At 38.7% G+C, this 20,056-nt stretch overlaps 1 protein-coding gene across 1 annotated transcript in view; it reads left to right on the top strand.

Annotated features, from left to right (window-relative positions):
• Window positions 1-20,056, top strand: part of NEB (nebulin) — a 198,051-nt gene that overhangs the window by 114,824 nt on the left and 63,171 nt on the right. The window contains exons 86-107 of the mRNA XM_080669929.1: window positions 15-218; window positions 1,281-1,385; window positions 1,929-2,036; window positions 2,814-3,125; window positions 5,252-5,455; window positions 5,946-6,050; window positions 9,479-9,583; window positions 9,685-9,996; window positions 10,693-10,797; window positions 11,822-11,920; window positions 12,118-12,219; window positions 12,342-12,449; window positions 13,174-13,485; window positions 14,534-14,638; window positions 14,747-14,851; window positions 15,200-15,307; window positions 16,062-16,169; window positions 16,272-16,385; window positions 16,780-16,977; window positions 17,371-17,475; window positions 18,191-18,295; window positions 18,393-18,497. Coding sequence (XP_080526055.1) covers window positions 15-218; window positions 1,281-1,385; window positions 1,929-2,036; window positions 2,814-3,125; window positions 5,252-5,455; window positions 5,946-6,050; window positions 9,479-9,583; window positions 9,685-9,996; window positions 10,693-10,797; window positions 11,822-11,920; window positions 12,118-12,219; window positions 12,342-12,449; window positions 13,174-13,485; window positions 14,534-14,638; window positions 14,747-14,851; window positions 15,200-15,307; window positions 16,062-16,169; window positions 16,272-16,385; window positions 16,780-16,977; window positions 17,371-17,475; window positions 18,191-18,295; window positions 18,393-18,497 — 3,234 coding nt within the window. The remainder of the gene's footprint in view (window positions 1-14; window positions 219-1,280; window positions 1,386-1,928; window positions 2,037-2,813; window positions 3,126-5,251; window positions 5,456-5,945; window positions 6,051-9,478; window positions 9,584-9,684; window positions 9,997-10,692; window positions 10,798-11,821; window positions 11,921-12,117; window positions 12,220-12,341; window positions 12,450-13,173; window positions 13,486-14,533; window positions 14,639-14,746; window positions 14,852-15,199; window positions 15,308-16,061; window positions 16,170-16,271; window positions 16,386-16,779; window positions 16,978-17,370; window positions 17,476-18,190; window positions 18,296-18,392; window positions 18,498-20,056) is intronic.

The raw sequence follows: 20,056 nt of genomic DNA on the forward strand, positions 1-20,056 counted from the left end.
TCTCCTTCATGTAGAACGTGTACAAATCAGACCTGGAATGGTTGAAGGGTATCGGATGGTTGCCAGAGGGTTCTGTGGAAGTGGTGAGAGTGAAGAATGCCCAAGATCTCCTCAATGAAAAGTTGTATCGTACAAAGCCTGAGACCCTCAAATTCACCAGCATTGCTGATACGCCTGAAGTCATTCTGGCAAAGACCAATGCTCTACAGATCAGCGAGGTAAGCTGTGAACTTTAAACCGCTAATACTGTTACAGAGAACTGGAATAAATCAAGCAATGCTCAGAGAGTTTGGAGTTACACTTTATTCACTGAGGTGGACTTAGAGAAAATGAATTCAAATTCTAAGCAAAGCTACAAGCAGAACTTCCCTTTTTATTAAAGAGCCAGCCCTATGTGTGCTTAGTGGTTATCTCGCTGCTGGCCTTGAAAACAACATAGTTCTTTCCAATTAAAAAATGCACCTGGCATGGCATTGAGAGTGTGGGCATATCTAGTCTCTGGCCTACAAGGTCAGATAGCTAAGTTTATCTTCCTCATTATTCAAGCAGGCTAAAGCAGGCTAGAAAGCAAAGTTATTTTTTTTTTAGAATAAGAGGCTGTCTAAAAAATACCAGAGAATTCCAAACAGTAGTTTTACAAAATAGGGGTTAGCTTTCTCAATACCAGCATCAGAATCCTGAAGATACATATATCCAGATAGAATTTTATATAGTCAGTCAATTAACAGTATCCACATTTCATTTGCTTAGATAACTCTTTGCTCAATGTAAGTGTAGTGGGTATCTTCATGTTTCACAGACTCTGATGTATACTTTGAACACATTTTAAGACCTTGCCTATAATGCTGGTCAACCAGTTAATACCATGATTACAAAATTGACATCTTTTTTTGTATTCAGTCATAAAATAAGTTGAAAAGTCCAGGGTTAGCAACATTAGACATTATTAAAGTTATTTTAGTTAAGAGAGCCAGGACTTTATTAGCAATGTGGAATATCATAGTTACCTATGATGCAGGTTTACTGCCTGATAATTACATGTGAATAAATGCAAAAGGATTATTTTACTACCATGTTTCTGACTCATTTACATTTATATTATATTACACACAAATGTATTCCTCTTGTTGAAGTCACTATTGGCACTTCCTAAATAAAAACAAAATGTGATCTATATTTATATAAGAAAACCTTCAAAGAGAATTTTTAATTGTAATTTTATTCATATGGTAATTGATTTATTTACTCGTCAATCATCCTTAGTTTTTCATTTTTACCAGCCATTGTATCGCGATGCCTGGGACAAAGAGAAGACTAATGTGAATGTGCCAGCCGACACTCCTGGGATGCTACAGTCCAAGATCAACGCCCTGCAGATCAGCAACGTAAGGCACTACACACCCATTTGCTTTATACAATGCTCTCTTGCCTAACTGAACCTTTAGGCAATATGCTCTGGAAAGAATTTAGCAAAAGGAGGTTCCCTACCATTCCTTTTATTTCTAGTCTTTAAGCTAATGTGTGTGTGTGTGTGTGTGTGTGTGTGTGTTTAGAGATGTGTGTGTTTATCTTTGTTGGAAGGAAAAATGCAGTGATTTTGCCAAAACACAACATAAAAGTACCTATGCATGTATAATAATACTTAGCTCTCTTTTTAGTGGCCCATCATTGATTTTCCTTTTAAAAGCCAAATAATATATTTTCTCATTTTAACATGATTTCCTGTCTCCTAAATTTCCTTCTTTAAAAAAAGTTATTAGAGATAACTTTACTAAATTTCATGAAAAAACGATTGGAACGTAAGTTCAACATGAAACCAGACTATTTTATAAAGCTCTAGGGGAAATTCGTTTTCAGTGTAACTGTTAGCATGTTGCTCAGTAGCTCCCTCTTCAGATTGACTGTAGCACTGCAATCTCCAATTGCAGAAACACTACCAGCAAGCTTGGGAAGATGTCAAGATGACCGGCTATGACCTGAGAGCAGATGCCATTGGGATCCAGCATGCCAAGGCTTCCAGGGATATCGCCAGTGATGTAAGAGCTCCTCCTTGCCCAGCTTTGACAAACACTAGGAGGCACACAGGGTGTTAATGCCATACTAATCTTTAACTTATTTCCCCAGGAATTACAGTATATTTAAGTAAAGTGGAGGTCATTGTTATTAGTGTCTTGTTTTAAAATCCCAAATTTAAGAACAACTTTACAACAATTTGATGATCTTCATGCATCTCTGCTTAGTTCTGCTCTTCCTATGTTTAAGCACAGATTTTTATTTTATTTTCAATATCTTCTCAATATAAGCTAATTCACTAGCACTTAGAGATTTATGGGTGAAGAGAATTCTGTTGTTTCTCAAAGTGATATATTATGCAATACATAAACAAGCATTTTTTAAAATGGTTATATATGTGTTTCCATGTGTGCTAGAAATAATACTGATTTTATCCCCTTAGATAGAATTATAAATTTTAAAATAACAATTTAAGTAAGTTTACACTTAAAAAAATAAATTAATTTAAACAAAGGATCATATTGACTTAAAGTATAAAGTACATTTGGTACATGTTTGTGGCAAAACATGTGAGGTTGCCAAACCTTGACTGAAGTTTGGGAAACACTGGACAAGCCTGTATTGGAGGATAACCTAGAAGCACACTTCTTGCCTTAGAGATGCTCACAATGTTCTTGCTTAGAGGTTCTTGTAGTGCCCCAAAGAGAGGAATCTAAGGGAATGGAGCTATTTTGAACTGACTGCCTAGACGAATTGAATTTGGAAAAACAACTCTTCTTTCTTCTGTTCACACCCAATAGTATCTATATAAGAACGCTTATGAGAAACAGAAAGGCCACTATATTGGATGTCGCAATGCCAAGGAAGACCCTAAACTGGCGTGGGCAGCAAATGTATTAAAGATGCAGAATGACAGGCTGTACAAAAAGGCCTACAATGACCACAAGGCTAAGATCTCCATCCCGGGGGACATGGTGTCCATCAGCACTGCCAAAGAAGGCCAGGCATTAGCAAGCAACGTGGACTATCGCCAGTACCTGCACCAGTGGTCTTGCTTTCCTGACCAGAATGATGTGATCCACGCCAGGAATGCGTATGACCTGCAGAGTGATGTAAGTGTGTGCCTGTGAAGGGAGCACTAGGGCAGGGGCCTGAGGGGTGAGCTCTCCCCGGGAAGGAAGGCTTCCACAGCTCTGCCAGACCACTTCTTCCAGTGCGTGGGAAAATACAACTCCCCCTACATAAGCTTAAGTGTCTACCTTACTGCTGGGTTTATTCAGAATGTTTTTGTTTTTGTTGTTAAGTTTTTATTTTCATAATTTCTCTATGAACTTGTGAACATTGGCAGTGTTTGTAGTTTACTAAGGACTGTCCTGGTCCTTCAACTATGCATTGAAGAAGGACAGGCTATTTTCCTTAAAATTAATTTCAAAGGTTAGCAGCATGCTCCAGACTCATTGGTTTCCCTTAACTTGGTGTTCTTCACAACCTGGTGTTTCATTAATTTACCTGACGTGCTTTTAGATTTACTCATATTTTATGCCCATTCAATGTTTTGGAAATAATGATTCCCTCAGGCTATTTATTTTTTCTATAGAAGGGGTACTTTTTTTTTTTTAATTATGTGAACTTGGTTCCCCTAAGCTTCAAAAGATGCTTTCTCATAATGAGTGAGTTTTCTGCAGGATGTACGCCCATCATTTGAAATGAATTGCCACCTAGTGAATGTAGGCCATTTTCTCAAGAAACGCAGTCTGTTCACTAACCTGACCCACATTAGTGAACTGAGGCATGCACAGCAATCAAGTTCTTAGAGAATGAGGGCGGGAAATTTCAAAATGTGTATGTAATCTTCTTTAAGAATCCTTTCTTCTGAATTCTGAGTATGTCATTCTTCAAATAGGTAGACAGTTTCCTACCTTTTTCAATCCTCTTACTACCTTTTTAGCCTGGTATTTGTATCTTATTACCTAGTTATTAAGATATCATTTCTGGGGATGAGGTCATGCGACAGGGGGTAGGGGAGGCTGGGGGAAGGTCAATGGGGGAAAATAAAAGAAGATATATGTACTACTATATGTAATACTTTAAACAATTAAAAAAACGTAAAAAAGATATCATTTCTGAAGAACACCGTGGTTTTTTATAAAATTAATAACTGGTGTTTAACATAAAGCAATTTGATATGGTTTGCCACTTACCTATGTCTAGGGAAACAGGTTTAGATAATCAAGAAAATGAAAATCCCAATTCAAAGGGAGGTGCTTGCTATCTTGGAAAAAAAGCACAACAATTGAGATCAGAATTGTAAAGCTAGGGTAGGGATTGAATTCTTAATTGTCTTTTTAAAATATTAGACACATTAGGTGCCAAGTGTTGTGCTAAGCACTAAAGATACAATTGTAAATAAAGAAGAAATGAGACCAAGTTCCTGACTTTAAGAATTCACATTGATAACAAAGAAATAGGTGTTAATTGGAGAATATCAGCAAATAGTGAGATGGCCGAGGAGTGATCTGTGGCTCATGAGAGGTGGGAAAGCTTATCTAAGGAAGTACTGATTTAGTGGCTCTGAAGGGAGAGTAGGAGGTGGCTCTGAGAAGGACACAGAGGATGTTCCTGCAGAATGAGCAACATATGCAAAGGGGGCCATATGCAAAACACAAACTGAAAGAAGGCCGGTTTGGTCAGAATACACAGGTGGAAGGGAAGCACACGTAAGATGAGGCTGGGAGAACGGTCGGGACTGGTGCTACATCAGCTCTTGCCTTCTAGTCCATGTTAGGGATTTTGATCTTTATCCTAGGACCAATGGGAAGTCACAGGATGAGGGGATGTGGTGACAGCAGATTTGAATTTTGAACTTTGAAAAGATCATTCTGGTTGCTTTATGGAGAACTTATTAAAGAGCCCATTATTCTTGCTTTAAATTCCACATTGACTAGTAGGATGATTATCTAATATTATTCAAAAATTTTCCATGCATCCCCCAAACAGAGAATTCTTTCTACCTCTTTCTGCTTTTTAAAATGTGCACATGCATCCAAACACGGACCCCCCTGCCACAGAGGAAAGGCAGAACAAAGCACTACTGTGTGTATGAGAAGTTATGTTTGTCAGGAGAGTACTCATTTTTTATTGCTGTTTGTGGAAGATAAATGTAACATACAAAATTGCTTGCCTATTTTACTAATTTTTTAAAAAGCCTGTTCCTAGCTGACTTTGTTTTCTTTCTCAGGTTATCTACAAGGCTGACTTGGAGTGGTTGCGTGGCATTGGCTGGATGCCGGATGGGTCTCCCGAAGTACTGAGAGTCAAAAATGCCCAGGAGATCCTACGAGACAGTGTCTACCGGACACCTGTGGTGAATCTCAAGTACACAAGCATCGTCGACACACCGGAAGTTGTCCTTGCTAAGTCAAATGCTGAAAATATTAGTATTGTAAGTACCATTTTCTCTATAATAAAATTAGGTTCATGTTATAAATAAATGAAAGCATTGCCCGGGCCCTGTGAGGCTCTTCCCTCACATCAATGTTTCTCTCTGTCTTTCCCTCTCTCTTCCATTCTCCCTAAAAATCAATGGAAAAATATCCTCGGTTGAGGATAAACAAAAAAACAAAAAAAAACAACAAAAAAAATCATCATTAACCTGGTAATCTAATAATCATAATATTGATGATAGCGAATATTTTAATAAGTAATATTGACAGAGTTGCTCTATTATTACTTTCTAATTTTAAACCAAAACTCAAAGTATTAATAAAAGGTTTTAATACAGTAATACAGATTTTATATCAAATTTGAGTAATCTATGTGAAAAGACTCTAGATATGAAAATGTTTTGGATCAGAAAAATTAAAAGTTGTGCATTGGAACTAGCAAAATTACAAATTATGAAGTAACTTTTTTGTTATTGATTCTTTCCATAGCCAAAGTACAGAGAAGTTTGGGACAAGGATAAAACTTCGATCCACATAATGCCAGATACTCCAGAAATTAATCTCGCCAGAGCCAATGCTCTCAATGTGAGCAATGTAAGTACTGCAACAGACTCCATTTTGTTTAGAGAGTCGTTGAGTTGGTGCTACAGTATCACCAGTGGAACTCTTCGTAGTCAAGGGAGAGAAGATTGGTGGGGGCAAGAAAGACTCCTCACCATCAGCCTGGACCAGGAGTGAGGAAAGGAGCAGATCCCCGGCTCAGAGTCAGTGGACAGGGTCAGTTATTGGTGTGCCAGTGTCAACATGATAAAAGGGAGAAGAGAGTAAGGACAAGAAAGATGAAAGAGGAATGAAGAGACCAACAAACAAGAAAGGGGAATTAATGACAGAGTTAGGTGAACTTGAAATATGAGAATTCTTTGCAAAACTTTACAAATTAATTTTAAAATCTGGACTATAGGGAATTTTCTAGGAAATTACAAATTACCAAAATTGACCCCAGAAAAAGAATAAAAACATATAGCAAGAAATTGAGAGGATTATTAAAGATGTTACATTCTCTCAAATGCCATAGTCACCCAGATGATTTTACAGAAGAATTGTTTCAAAACTTTAAGGGGAAAAAAAGACTACCATAGAGCCCAATGAAAGAAAAAAAGCCATTACAGTTACCAAAACTTGTCCAAATAGTTTCACAAATGGAAACTAGACCAATGATGAGGAAGATCTTAAGTAAAATATTAATACATAAAATTGGACATAAATACATGACACAAACAACTAGGGTTCATCCAGGAATTCCAAGAGGATTCTATTTTCAGAAACCCAATAATGTGATAGAACAAAAGGGAATAATGCATGCAACAAAATTCAATATCTATTCTTATTTTCTAAAATCAAATCATAACAAAATAAGAATAAATGAGTATTGTCTTGATGTGTCTACAAGAATAAGTCTCAAATCCAAGGCCAGGCACATCCTCAGTAACTAAACTTCTCATTCAAGTCAGGAGTAAAACAAGGATGCCCACTAACATTGCCAGTGTGCTGAAAGTTCTAGCTGAGTAAGCCTCTCATTCAAGCCAAAATAATTGAATAAGAGTAAGAATAAGAGATAAATTTTGGAAAGAAAAAATTCAAAATTATTATTATTTGTAGAATAAATCATTATATGCCTGGGAGAAGCAAGGACATCAACTTAAAAATCTGTTAGATAAAGTGAGAGAATTTAGTTATGTGGCTAATGTAATTCAGCAACGTTCAAGAAGGTACCACCTTCATGAATCACAGGGGTTTCTCGTGTAGAATAAGCATAACCTTAGAAGAAGGATACTTCCTTAGTGCAACTCACCATAGATTGCAACTTTGCATCTTTCAAAAAGTAATACATCTTTGTGAGAGAAGGAACCTGCCAAGCAAAGATTCCTCACCATGTGTCCAACTGTGTACCCTCAACTCTATTATAATGAGCCACTTGAGAGCTAATTTTTTCCAAGGCTTGGGAAAAAATAAAATTTTAGGGCCCTGATACTTTTTTTGGGCGGGGTGGGGTGGGGGGACCAGAATCAGTATTTTGTGCAGTGTTCGCTTGTCAAGTGACTGGGGTGGAGAGGCATTCAGCTCTTCATTTGAACACGGCCTCGTCAGCTCTCTGGTTTGATCCAGAGACAACTTTGGCAGGAATTTTCTCAAAAGTTTCTTGTGGTCTTGTTTGCATGATGAATTTCCCAGCTGGATATGATGATATAAGCAAGACTAATATTTGAAACTATGCCAAAAGTAAAGTTATTAACTTTAGATATTTACACATTAATGAGAATGGCTTGTATTTGCGAAGAAATCAACCATCCCATTTGCATGTCAACCAAAATGTGCATTTTCTTTAGGTGTCACCATTATTATAACTTTATGAAATTCACTATTTAAAACTTTCCATCATTTAGAAAGCACAATGTTTTTAGAATATTTGTATACAATTTTATAGGTAACCAAGCAAATTCATGTTAAATTGACTCATTTAATCTTCAAACTAGCCACATGAGTAAAATATGGTTATTTTGTTTTATCAAATAGGAAAGTTGAAACTTAAAATGATTAAGGAATTTTCTCATGTTTTCAAAGTTAGTAGATAAAGAAGTTTGGTCTCAAGCCAGATTTATTTTTAATTCAAATAAAAAATACATTTGACCACATAAGCAAACAAAAATAAAGAAATAAAGACATGATAAAAAAATGTAATGATAATATGTAACAAAATGAAATAAATAAAAAACAAAAATAATTTAATATAATGACAAGTTTGCATTGAATATTCTCTAGTATAATAAATTTAAATATGGAGAATACTTTTTCTTTTTTTTTCTTTATTGATTAAGGTATTACATATGTGTCCTTATCCACCCATTGTCCCCAATACTTTTTCTTTTGCACAGAAAACAAGTTGATTATTAAAATAGGACCACCCAAATTCATATAAAAACTTTAATGAAAATTCCTATAAAATGTATCCATACTTACAAAGACAAAATTTATCTGAACACTCATATTTCAAATATGCAAAGGCCATGAAATTATCAATAATGTGTATGTGAGAAGTTATGTTTGTCAGGGGAGTACTCATTTTTTATTGCTGTTTTTGGAAGATAAAATGTAACATACAAAATTGCTTGTCTATTTTATTAATTTAAAAAGCCTGAGAGTAAAAAATGCCCAGGAGATCCTACAAGACAGTGTCTACCAGACACTGTTCAAGATCCCATACTGATTGGTATGTTTTCTAAATTATACATTGAAATTACTGTTATTTCTGAGTCTTTGTGACATTGTCACTACAGACTGTGCCTATTTAAATACAAACATATATTTTTAAAGTCCTCTATAACAAACTATAGAAATGATCCCTGAAAGTGTAGTCTTTATAAAGTTATCTGTAAACCAGTTATTCTCTTAATTAACTTCTCTTTACAAACAAAAAGACACTACATTTTTCTTTAAAAATGGCTATTAATATCCAATTGTACTTCAGCGGGAACATCTAACATTCCCAAACAATATGCATCATCAATCACATAAAAATCTAAGAAACCACATTGGGGAGAAACCCTCACAAATTTAAAAAGTTTCTACTTTTAAAGATTAGAAAATTGAATTGGATTTTAAAATTAAATAAATTAAATGATTGAATAAAGAAAATCAATACTAGCCCATTCATGTCTGAACTGAAATTTATCCCAAAGCTACCAATCCATGAAGCAACTCAACTCTTTTACATAAACCATTTATAACTATGTGGAGGCTATGATTGAAATTAAAAAGAAAGAACTCTGATCAATCTCAGATATTTGGACACCAGACATGATTTTATATTTTAGTACCAGGGGCAGAATGATTCTCTCACCTATCCCCTTTTCTTTAACTGGCTCTGGGTCTTCAAAACTAAACCCCTCTGATAATAATTCTACATGAGCCCTTGGAGTTATTGGTAAATTTGAACCTGGAATGATACCCTCTGTTCTCTTCAGAAAATTTACCGCGAGGGCTGGGATGAAATGAAGATGAGCTGCGACGTGCGTCTGGATGCCATCCCTATACAGTCTGCCAAGGCTTCCAGGGAGATCGCCAGTGATGTGAGTGTGGCCTTGGTTAACTTCTCAGTTTTGTAAGCAAATGCCCGAGGTGCATTGAGAGTACAAGCTGTGATCCATCTGCTTTGTTTTTGTATCTCCAGTATAAATACAAGCTTGACCATGAGAAGCAGAAGGGCCACTATGTGGGCACCCTCACCGCCAGGGATGACAACAGGATCCGGTGGGCCCTCATAGCTGGCAAGCTTCAGAATGAACGAGAGTATCGGCTGAACTGGGCCAAATGGAAGACGAAGTTCCAAAGCCCTGTGGATATGCTTTCCATCTTGCATTCTAAAAATTGCCAGACTCTGGTCAGCGACATTGATTACCGCCAACGCTTACACCAATGGACATGCCTGCCCGACCAGAACGATGTGATTCAGGCCAAAAAGGCCTACGAACTGCAAAGCGATGTGAGTGGGCTGCATTTTAGGATGAGCTCTTCTGTATTTTGCCAGGACTCCCAGAAAATTTATGTCATTAAGTCCTTGGATCAGATCTCCATGTCTTTATACTGCCAAGAATTTGGTTTTAGTTACACCTGATAGTATGATATCAAAATCACCAAAATAAAAGATCTAGATTTTGTGTCAAGAAATAAATGGTAGTGTGAATATAGTCCTTAATTGTTACAGGGTACGGACAATTACACTGAAAATATGATTTCCGTAGAATTTAAGTAGCAACAGGTTTATATCATAAATAAAATAGTGGCAGTCCATGGACAGGGTGTAGGCACAGATATGCTGTTTCAGTTGAAACTATTTTTAAATTTTTTGAATTAAGTTGCCAGAATTTTTAGATCAGAACATTTTGTGTATAAATCTAGGATTTCCCACTTCTCTTAAAAAGTCAGAGGAGGAAGCTCTGAATGTGCGTGAGCCCAGACAACAATAACCTCTAGCCGAACGGAAGCTAATCCCCATGTGGGGGTCCCTCAGTTTGTTACTCAGTTTTTGCCACCTGGCTTCCTAATTAATTTACATGTTACCTGCCTGGCTGTTGGAGTATATCGTTCTTGAATTGTATTTCTCCATCAGACCAACGAACAGAATAAACAGGACTTGTGGGTAGCATTGCTGACTTTACCTCTGCCCTTTTTTTCACAGGCTATTTACAAGGCCGACTTGGAATGGTTGCGTGGGATCGGGTGGATGCCCAATGATTCCGTTTCCGTCAATCACGCCAAATATGCTGGGGATATCTTCAGTGAGGTATTCTAACATTTTATCCTGCCATTCGTTACACTTCTTAAAAGAATGAACAAAAAATACACAAGCTCTGGCTGGGTGGCTCGGTTGATTGGAGCATCATCCTATGCACCAAAAGATTGTAGGTTTGATCTCCGGTCAGGACGCATATGGGACGCAACCTATCAATGTTTCACTCTCACATCAATGTCTCTCTCTCTCTCTCTCTCTCCCTCCCTCCCTCCACTTCCTCTATCTAAACATATCTTCAGGTGAGCATTAAAAAAAAAATACACAAGCCAAAATTTAGTCATTACCTATCAGCAATTTAAACAATTTCAATTGCTGTCATTTGAACCAGGCATACTTTTTTTTGCCCAAAATAATCCTGTGCTATTGCTATGACACTATGGGATCACATTCATAATATAATATCCAGCACACTCATTATGTTTGGAATTGTATATATGAAAAACTTGTATTGTCAGCAACAGGAAAATACTTTGAGAGAACTTTGTCCAGTTTAAAAAAATGTATTGAGTATTATGATACATGTAATATATATGATGATACATTGCATGACTTTGGGAGCTAATCAAACCTGCTATTTTAAAATCCATGGGAGGCATAAGAAGCTAGCCATTTGTTCAAAATAAAATACTAAGGTCCTAGCTTGTTTGGCTCAGTGAATAGAGCACTGGCCTGCAGACAGAAAGGTTCCCAATTCCATTCCAGTCAAGGGCACATGCCTGGGTTGCAGGCTCGATCACCAGTAGGGAGTGTGCAGGAGGCAGCAGATCAATTATTCTTTCTCATCATTGATGTGTCTCTTTCTCCTTCTCTCTTCCTCTCTGAAATCAATAAAAATATTTTTAATAAATAATAAATAAACAAATGCTAGGAAGGAAGCCAAATTGCCAAGAAGATGCCATTCAAATATGGTGCTCTATGCGTCTAGTAGAAAAGGATCCTTAAATTTAGCATCTCTTTCTCAGCTCACACAGGACCAGTGACTACGATTGTCTAAAAGCTATTTTCTTTCCCACAGAATAAGTATCGAACAAAAATCGAAAGTCTGAACTTTACTCCTGTGGATGACAGAGTTGATTATGTGACAGCGAAACAAAGTGGTGAAATCCTAAATGATGTAAGTACATGGCTGCCGTTCTGAAATTGCCCAGTCATGAAGATACCGTTTCCAAAGCTTTTCCACCTACTCACACTCGGCATGCAATCATTGTCTGAGATACAGATTTTAATCGTTGAGATAGATCACTGATGCTAGTTTGCTTACATTATGCTTTCTTAACATCAATTAATTTGCCCCTTGCCTCTGGTTTCCAGATTAAATACCGGAAAGATTGGAATGACACCAAATCAAAGTACACCCTCACAGAAACCCCCCTGCTGCACACGGCCCAGGAGGCAGCCCGGATACTGGACCAGGTATGGGTTGTACTCAGATGCCTGGGACTCTGTGTGGGGACTATTGGAGATGTCTGCACACGACTTCTCCCTCCATTCTGACTCTTCAGTGTAACCCTTTGTTGTGTCCCTCTGTCTTCTAGTACCTCTACAAGGAAGGCTGGGAGAAACAAAAAGCCACAGGCTACATTTTGCCTCCGGATGCTGTGCCGTTTGTTCATGCCCATCATTCCAGTGATGTTCAGAGCGAGGTAATTCATCCTGTTATAAGTGCCCTTCGCAAAGGCTGGCCCTTGCACGTGGGGCAACCCAGCTATGCTACGGCATAGCACCGTGGCCAGGCAAGGGCGTGCTGGGAGCACCTGCTCCCTTCTGGTCCTTTCTCATGGGCTTTGGGAGTCCACCCCCCCCCATCCTTGGCTTCTTTAAAGGCCATCGTTTGAGTTCTTTACTTTTTTATTTATTGTTTTATTGCGGTAAAATTGACATATATATATATAGCATTTTGTTAGTTTTAGGTGTGCAACATAATGATTTGGTATTTGTACATATCGTGGAATGATCACCACAAGGTCTGGCTAACATCCATCACCATCTTCACTTTTTCTTCTTTTCCCTGGTTTTCCTAAGATTGCTAGGCCTTCAAATAAAATATTGCCAGAATTAGAAAACAAATGACTTTTTCCCCCCATTTTTTTTCCATGTGATTAAAATCAGTGCCTTTATTCACATAATAGGATAAAACCACATCATACAAGATACTGGTCCAAGAAAGACAGATTGAAATTTTCCCCCCATTTTTAATTTGATATTTTAAATATTTATTTATCTATTTCAATGTTTTTTGTTATTTATTCTCGGGGTTGGGGCTGTGACACAAAGGCTGGGGGGCTGAATATGTTGATGCCCAACGTCCCTTTTGCCCTGTGTGCTTATCAAAGCTGATGGAATGAATCTCGTGCTTCTCCCCACCAGCTGAAATACAAAGCTGAGCATGTAAAGCAAAAAGGTCATTATGTTGGTGTGCCGACCATGAGGGATGATCCTAACCTAGTGTGGTTTGAGCACGCGGGCCAGATTCAGAATGATCGACTGTACAAAGAGGACTATCATAAAACAAAGGCCAAGATCAACATACCTGCCGACACCGTGTCGGTGTTGGCTGCCAAGCAAGGGCAGTCCCTTATCAGTGATATCGATTACCGTAATTACCTGCACCAATGGACATGTCATCCTGACCAAAACGATGTTATTCAGGCCAAGAAGGCCTATGAACTACAGAGCGATGTAAGTGACTTTTGTTTCTTAATTACTTAGAAACATACAGTATACCCTGAGAATTGTAAGTAGCATTCCGGAACCACCACTCTTTGAAACTTGGAGCCGTAAATATTTAGTTTGTTCCCAGGAGGAACTGAAGCTGGATATGAAGTAGAGCAAGATCAGGAGCAGTGAGTGAGTGACAGCACTACCCACTGGCTGCATTCTGAGTAAACTTCAACCTAATTTTTTTGTTTAATCTGCTGCTTTTGTACCATTGCATTAGCAACTCCTCACTCACATTTGCATAAAAAATTATCAATGGATTTAAAATAATAACTAGCTTGGGTGGGAATTGAGTTGGGATTCTGACCACAGTGCGTGATAGAATAGCCACGCCCCTGGGAATGCCCCATTCTTGCTTTGCCAAGCATCTCATTCTTCGAGGCATTAATGAAGCAGTTGCTTGCAAGGAATCAAAGCAAAATGGATGCAAAATACTGATGAGCCACATGAGGGCCCAGAATTTCTCATTCAGACTGTGGTAAAGCTAGGGTAGATAATATGGCTTAGGCCACCTTGCACTGAGCCCTGAATCAAGATCTCTACCCAACACCAGCTGTCTGTAGGAACATAAACACGATGCACTGACATGATGCTCAGGCACACAAAGGAGCTAACCCTGCATAGGTCTCATCACTACCAATACAGAAACAGGGAGTAAAAGACTGCCTGTGGCACAGGTGCTGAACTTGAACCTCAGCAGAAAGACCATTGTGGAGCTTGAATCATATTAGTAACTCCTCATCATTCCATGTGAGTGCACTGGGAGAATCCAGGAAGTAGGTGGGGAAGTGTAGAGGCAGGCTTGACTAGAAGGAGGTTCCTCATTCATAGTAAGAGGTTCAAGACTTATTGCTCAGGTGTACAGATAAAATCATGATTGAGTGGAAAAGACAACAGCTACAAAAGATTCAAATCCTTTAAATGCTGAAAAAACTTTGTTTTTAATCTGCTGTCTGTAACCCTGTGTCCGGTCATTTCCCCTGCATTATATCTCTCTTCCTGTTCTCAGAATGTCTACAAAGCCGACCTGGAATGGCTCCGAGGCATTGGCTGGATCCCCCTGGATTCTGTGGACCATGTGAGGGTTACTAAAAACCAAGAAATGGTGAATCAGGTACACAGAGCCTGTTATTCTTACCTAATTGCCTGTCCTCCTTACCTGCCCTGTGGGAATGGGTACTCTATAGGGGGAGACCCATCTTCATCATCTCTGTCTTTGCAGGTGAAATATAAGAAAGCTGCTCTCGACAACTATCCTAATTTTACAAGTGTGGAAGATCCTCCCGAGATTGTTTTGGCCAAGATTAACTCAGTTAATCAAAGTGATGTAAGTTTGCTTTGTGTATAATGAGGTACATAGACTGGAACGCCAGTTGTTTGTCGTTGAACAGATTGGTTTGTAAGAACATTGAGGGAGGAGGGTTTAGAAGGTAATCTTTGAGAGAGAATGTCTTAAAAGCCACCAGTAAATGTATAATTGTACAGGCTTTTAGATAATATCCACATTTTTGTCCAAGTTATTCTATTGTATTAGCTGAAATGGACTGAAATTTTAATCTCCAGTCCATTTTAATCTCTAAATGTAGACTGATTATTATCTAACTAGGTAGATCTTATGAAACCTTAAATATACATTTATAGTAACCAGAGGTTTTATTTTGTTTGCTTTCCTTAGATAAAATATAAAGAAACATTTAATAAATTAATAAAGGGCAAGTATACATTTTCTCCAGAGACACCATATATCACCCACTCCAAAGACATGGGAAAACTCTACAGTACCGTAAGTTCTATTTTATGTAATACACAACTCAGTTCCTAACTTTATGCTCTTGTCACTATTCACATTCTTGGATGATTTTGTGAACAAATGTATTTATAAAGGAAATCTATTACATTAATTTTATTTATTAAAAGTAACATATTGTTCAAAGCATGTAGCATTTATTCATCTGGTATATTTTGAGCTACTTATGATGTGCCAGGTTCTGGAGGAGGCACTGAGGAGCTAAAGCTCAAATGAGACAAGCCCTTCAAGAGTTCATACAAGTGAGAGGAACAGACCCACAAATAGTGTAACAAGTGCTGTACCAGCTCTGGGTGCACATAGGACTGAGCACCCACCATCTTCAGCAGTCATGTACAGACATCTCCAGCCAAGGAATGGAGGACTTGCCCTCCAATTTTAATTTGGCTCATTTAAAGGACAATGTATGTGTGCACATAGTATGCCTGTGTGTTTAATCTCAGTGGAAAGCAATTTTTGGTGATCTTCTCACTAGGAGCAAATTGGTTTTTGCTTTTATTAGATCTGTAAATATAGTTAACCTCTGTTATAAAATGCCTCAGAGTTTGTAGATTTCATTTGCAACAAGCCAAAAGACTCTACCTTGTTCCTAGGTAGGTACACTAATGGCTTAAACAGAGATCTAAGTCTTGCCTTTAAACATAAATCTTTTACCTTGATTTTACCACTTTCTTTTTGGTGGTATCTAAAAGTAAACTTTTGTCGACACAAATTTTTTTGTTTGTTCTAGATACTGTATAAGGGGGCGTGGGAGGGAACCAAGGCCTACGGCTATACCTTGGATGAACGCTACATCCCCATTGTTGGAGCCAAGCATGCTGACTATGTGAACAGTGAGGTCAGTAGGACTTTTTTCTCTCAGAGACTTGAGAGTCTTCATTGGGGAACGAGGGTTGGTTAGAAAATCCCAGTGGTTCTCAATGTTGTACCCATTTTACAGCTTAAATACAAAGAGACATTTGAGAAGCAGAAGGGTCACTACCTGGCTGGAAAAGAAATCAGTGAGTTCCCCAATGTGGTTCACTGCCTGGATTTCCAAAAGATGAGGAGTGCGGTAAGCAAAGTTCACTGTGACTCTACTTCTGACCTGCCTTTTTGTTCGAGATTAGCTGGGGATGGGGTGGGGAGGAATGAGTCAATCCTGAGACTTCCCCACCCCTGCCATTTAGCATGTGTGTCTTTGCCGATTTTGAGTGTTCCACCCTCCATTCCCTCCCTCCTTCATTACCAAAAACACAGTGAGGGCTCTGTATTTGACGATAAGGTCACTATCCTGTGTTATAAAATCATGGGAAATTTTTACAAAAGAATATATTATAGTATGTTTGTTTAACCTTAGTCTATTCTAAAGTTACTGATCTATATTGGAAATAAAACTCTAAGAGATTGATCTGGATAATTTACATTTTCCTTTCTTATTTTTGTCTTTAAAAAATATTCTTCTTCAGTTGAACTACAGAAAACATTATGAGGACACCAAAGCAAATATTCACATCCCCAATGATATGATGAACCATGTGCTGGCCAAAAAGTGCCAGTACATCCTCAGCGACCTCGAGTACCGACACTACTTCCACCAGTGGACGTCTCTCCCAGAAGAACCCAGTGTTCTACTGGCCCGGAACGCACAGGAGATCCTGAGTGATGTATGTCTTTCCTGCAGCTTAACTTAATTACAGGATTCACCCAGCCTGCCCTGTCCCCTGTCCCCCCACCTTAATTATTTAATTGTCCCTGTATTCATAAACCCTGCTGCTTTTCAACACAAAGTGGCATGAATAGCCACCTTTTGGTGTAAGAATTCCTTCTGAACCATGGATATCCATGTTCAATATTTAGTCTGTTTAACACTAGACTAAAACTTAGCTATTGTTCTCCTCCTAAGCTTTGTTAGGCCAGGGCGTTAAAGACCTCCCAGCTGTTGAGAAGTCCACCCTATGACCACCAAGCACAGCCAAGAGCTGATCAGAAATTATCAAAGCATCCCATTGCAAATTCACTGAGTACCTATATCTTTCACCATTTCTTCTTTCTTGCAGAATGTGTATAAAGATGACTTGAATTGGCTGAAAGGTATTGGATGTTATGTCTGGGATACACCCCAGATCCTCCAAGCCAAGAAGTCGTATGACCTTCAGAGTCAGGTAAGCCAATCTTCCTAGAAGGACTCATTGGCTGTGGACCAATGGAACCCATGGTGCTCTCAGTGGGGTTTAGCCAGGTTGTCCCGGTGCCCAGGCAGAGAAAGCTGTTCTAACAGTGCATGATGAAAGGGAGCCGAAGGTCCACTGCCCAGTCAAACCTCTCCTGGTGGCCTGCTCTGGTGCTGGACCCTCTCAGTGTGAGTTTCTCAGTAGTTTAAGGCATCAGACGTTTCTAACAGAACATTGCCTGGGAGGTGTTTCCTAGTAAACTACCTTAAGCATCAGGACTTTAGTTGATCAGGTTAACGTGTAGATAGTAGAATGCAAATGCATGCTTTGACCGTAGGTAGGTAAGTTCCGTAGTGAAAACATACATACTTGAAAAATCTCCCAGCATATGGTTCAGCTTGGATAGAGCAGACTAACGCAGTGTCGAAATTGAGGGGCTACCGTCAGGGTGGTGTATAGGCATGGGAAAGACAACAAAATGAGGAAGGGGGCCCAGAAAAGATCCAGACCTCACTCTTGGTCAGGAGAAGCTATTAGTTTTGACAGCCATCCAAAATCTGCAGGACCACACAAGGGTGGCCTCTTTGTTAGGAATGATACAGAAACCCAGCCTAAGAATAAGGGCACGTCTAAGTTGGCACAAACTGCTACATCTGACTGCAGACCCGTATTTTACCCTCATAGAGACTTTGGTTTTTCTTCACAGATACAATACACGGCAGCAAGTAAAGACAATCTACAAAACTATAGCATGGTCACAGACACACCAGTTTACGTGACTGCTGTTCAAAGCGGCATCAATGCCAGTGAGGTGCGTCTTGCTTGTCTTCTCTTCCAGAACGAGCCTTCATTTGTCTTTACATCTTTTCAACAGCAGAAAAGAATAACCCATCTTTCTTTATCTGTAGGTGAGATATAAAGAAAATTATCATCAGACTAAGGACAAGTATACGACAGTACTGGAAACAGTTGATTATGACAGAACCAAGAATCTGAAGAATCTTTATAGCAGCGTGAGTTGAGTTTTCCTTCCTCTCTCATTTGAGTTACCTCTCCCTCCCCCCCGCCCCCGCTTGGGAGACAATAAGAAAATAAAAGGGATAGGCACTTTATTCCCAAAGGTTTGTCCAGTTTTTGTTTTTTTATTGGACCTTCAAAATCCTACTTTAGCTCATAAATCCTCCTAGTTGCAATCTGATGAGCCCCAATTTGAATATAGCATGATTGCACACAGTTGACACAAATTCAGCAACTTCCTCCATGTGGCAGGCAGGTACTGTTGGAGCTATTCTTTGTTGACGCTGAACATGTCCTCTGGCTTCTCTAGTGACCAGTGGTTTACGGACCAACCAAAAAAAAAAACAAAAAAACTTTTTTAAACCCTTTTGAATTGATTAATTCAACACACTTTTTTAAAAGCTTCATTTAGAAATAATTCGAGAGTTACAAAAAAATTTCAAGAATAGTACATAGAATTCCCTCATAGTTTTTTTCTCTGTAGTATAATGATCAAAACTAAGAAATTATCGTTGTTAGAATGTTACAGGCTTTATCTAGATTTCACTAGTTTTTTCATTAATGTACCTTTTCTTTTTAAGATGGAATCCAGGATCCCACTTTGTATTTAGTTTTCATGCCTCCTTAGTCTCCTACAATCTGATCATTTCTCAATTTTTTCTTTGTCAAAATATCATTTTCCAAAATAACCTAAATTAGTTGTTTTCTTTCCCACTTCCACCACTGTAGTCTTGTTACCCATTTATAATACAACTGGAGGCCTGGTGCTCGGATTCGTGCACTGGTGAGGTCCCTTAGCCTGGCCTGCAAGGATTGGGCCAAAACCAGCTCTCTGACGTCCCCGGAGGGGTCCCGGATTGGGAGAGGGTGGTTCTCAGGTGATGCACCCCAGAATCAGGCTCCCTCCTCTATGGTTCCGGGTGTGTCACCCAAGAACCGCAGCTGCCAAGTCACTGCAGCTTGGCAGCTCCTGCGTTGAGCGTCTGCCCTCTGGTGGTCAGTGCGCATCATAGCTACCGGTCAGAGCATCTGCCCCCTGGTGGTCATTGTGTGTAATAGCTACTGGTCGAATGGTTGGACGATCACTTAGACTTTTATAGATACAGATTAAATTTATTTGTTGTAATTTGTACTCCATTTTAGTTCCCCTCCTTTATTCTTTGTAAATTTTACTATTTGAGGTATATAGTACTGTGGCTTTTGATAAACACAAAGTCATGTATTTACCACCATAGTCCAGATACATAAATATTCTGTATCCCTTCCAAATTTCTCTTTTTTTGCCCCCCTCTTCTCACCTGGCATCCACAGAGATGTTTGCTATTCCTAAAGTTTAACTTTTCCAGAAAGTCATGTGAATAGAATTATATAGTATGTACCCATTTGGCCTGGCTTCCTTCTCTTGGCAAAATGACTTTATGTAGTATGCACATTGCTGCATAAATCAGTAGTTTATTTTTTATTGCAGAATGCTATTCCATTGCATGGGTGTCCCACAGTTTGTTTATCCATTCACAGTTAAAGGAATTGGAGTTGTTTCCAGATTTTGAAAATT

Source organism: Plecotus auritus (genome assembly GCF_963455305.1).
Source record: "Plecotus auritus genome assembly, chromosome: 5".
Classification (NCBI taxonomy): Eukaryota; Metazoa; Chordata; class Mammalia; order Chiroptera; family Vespertilionidae; genus Plecotus; species Plecotus auritus.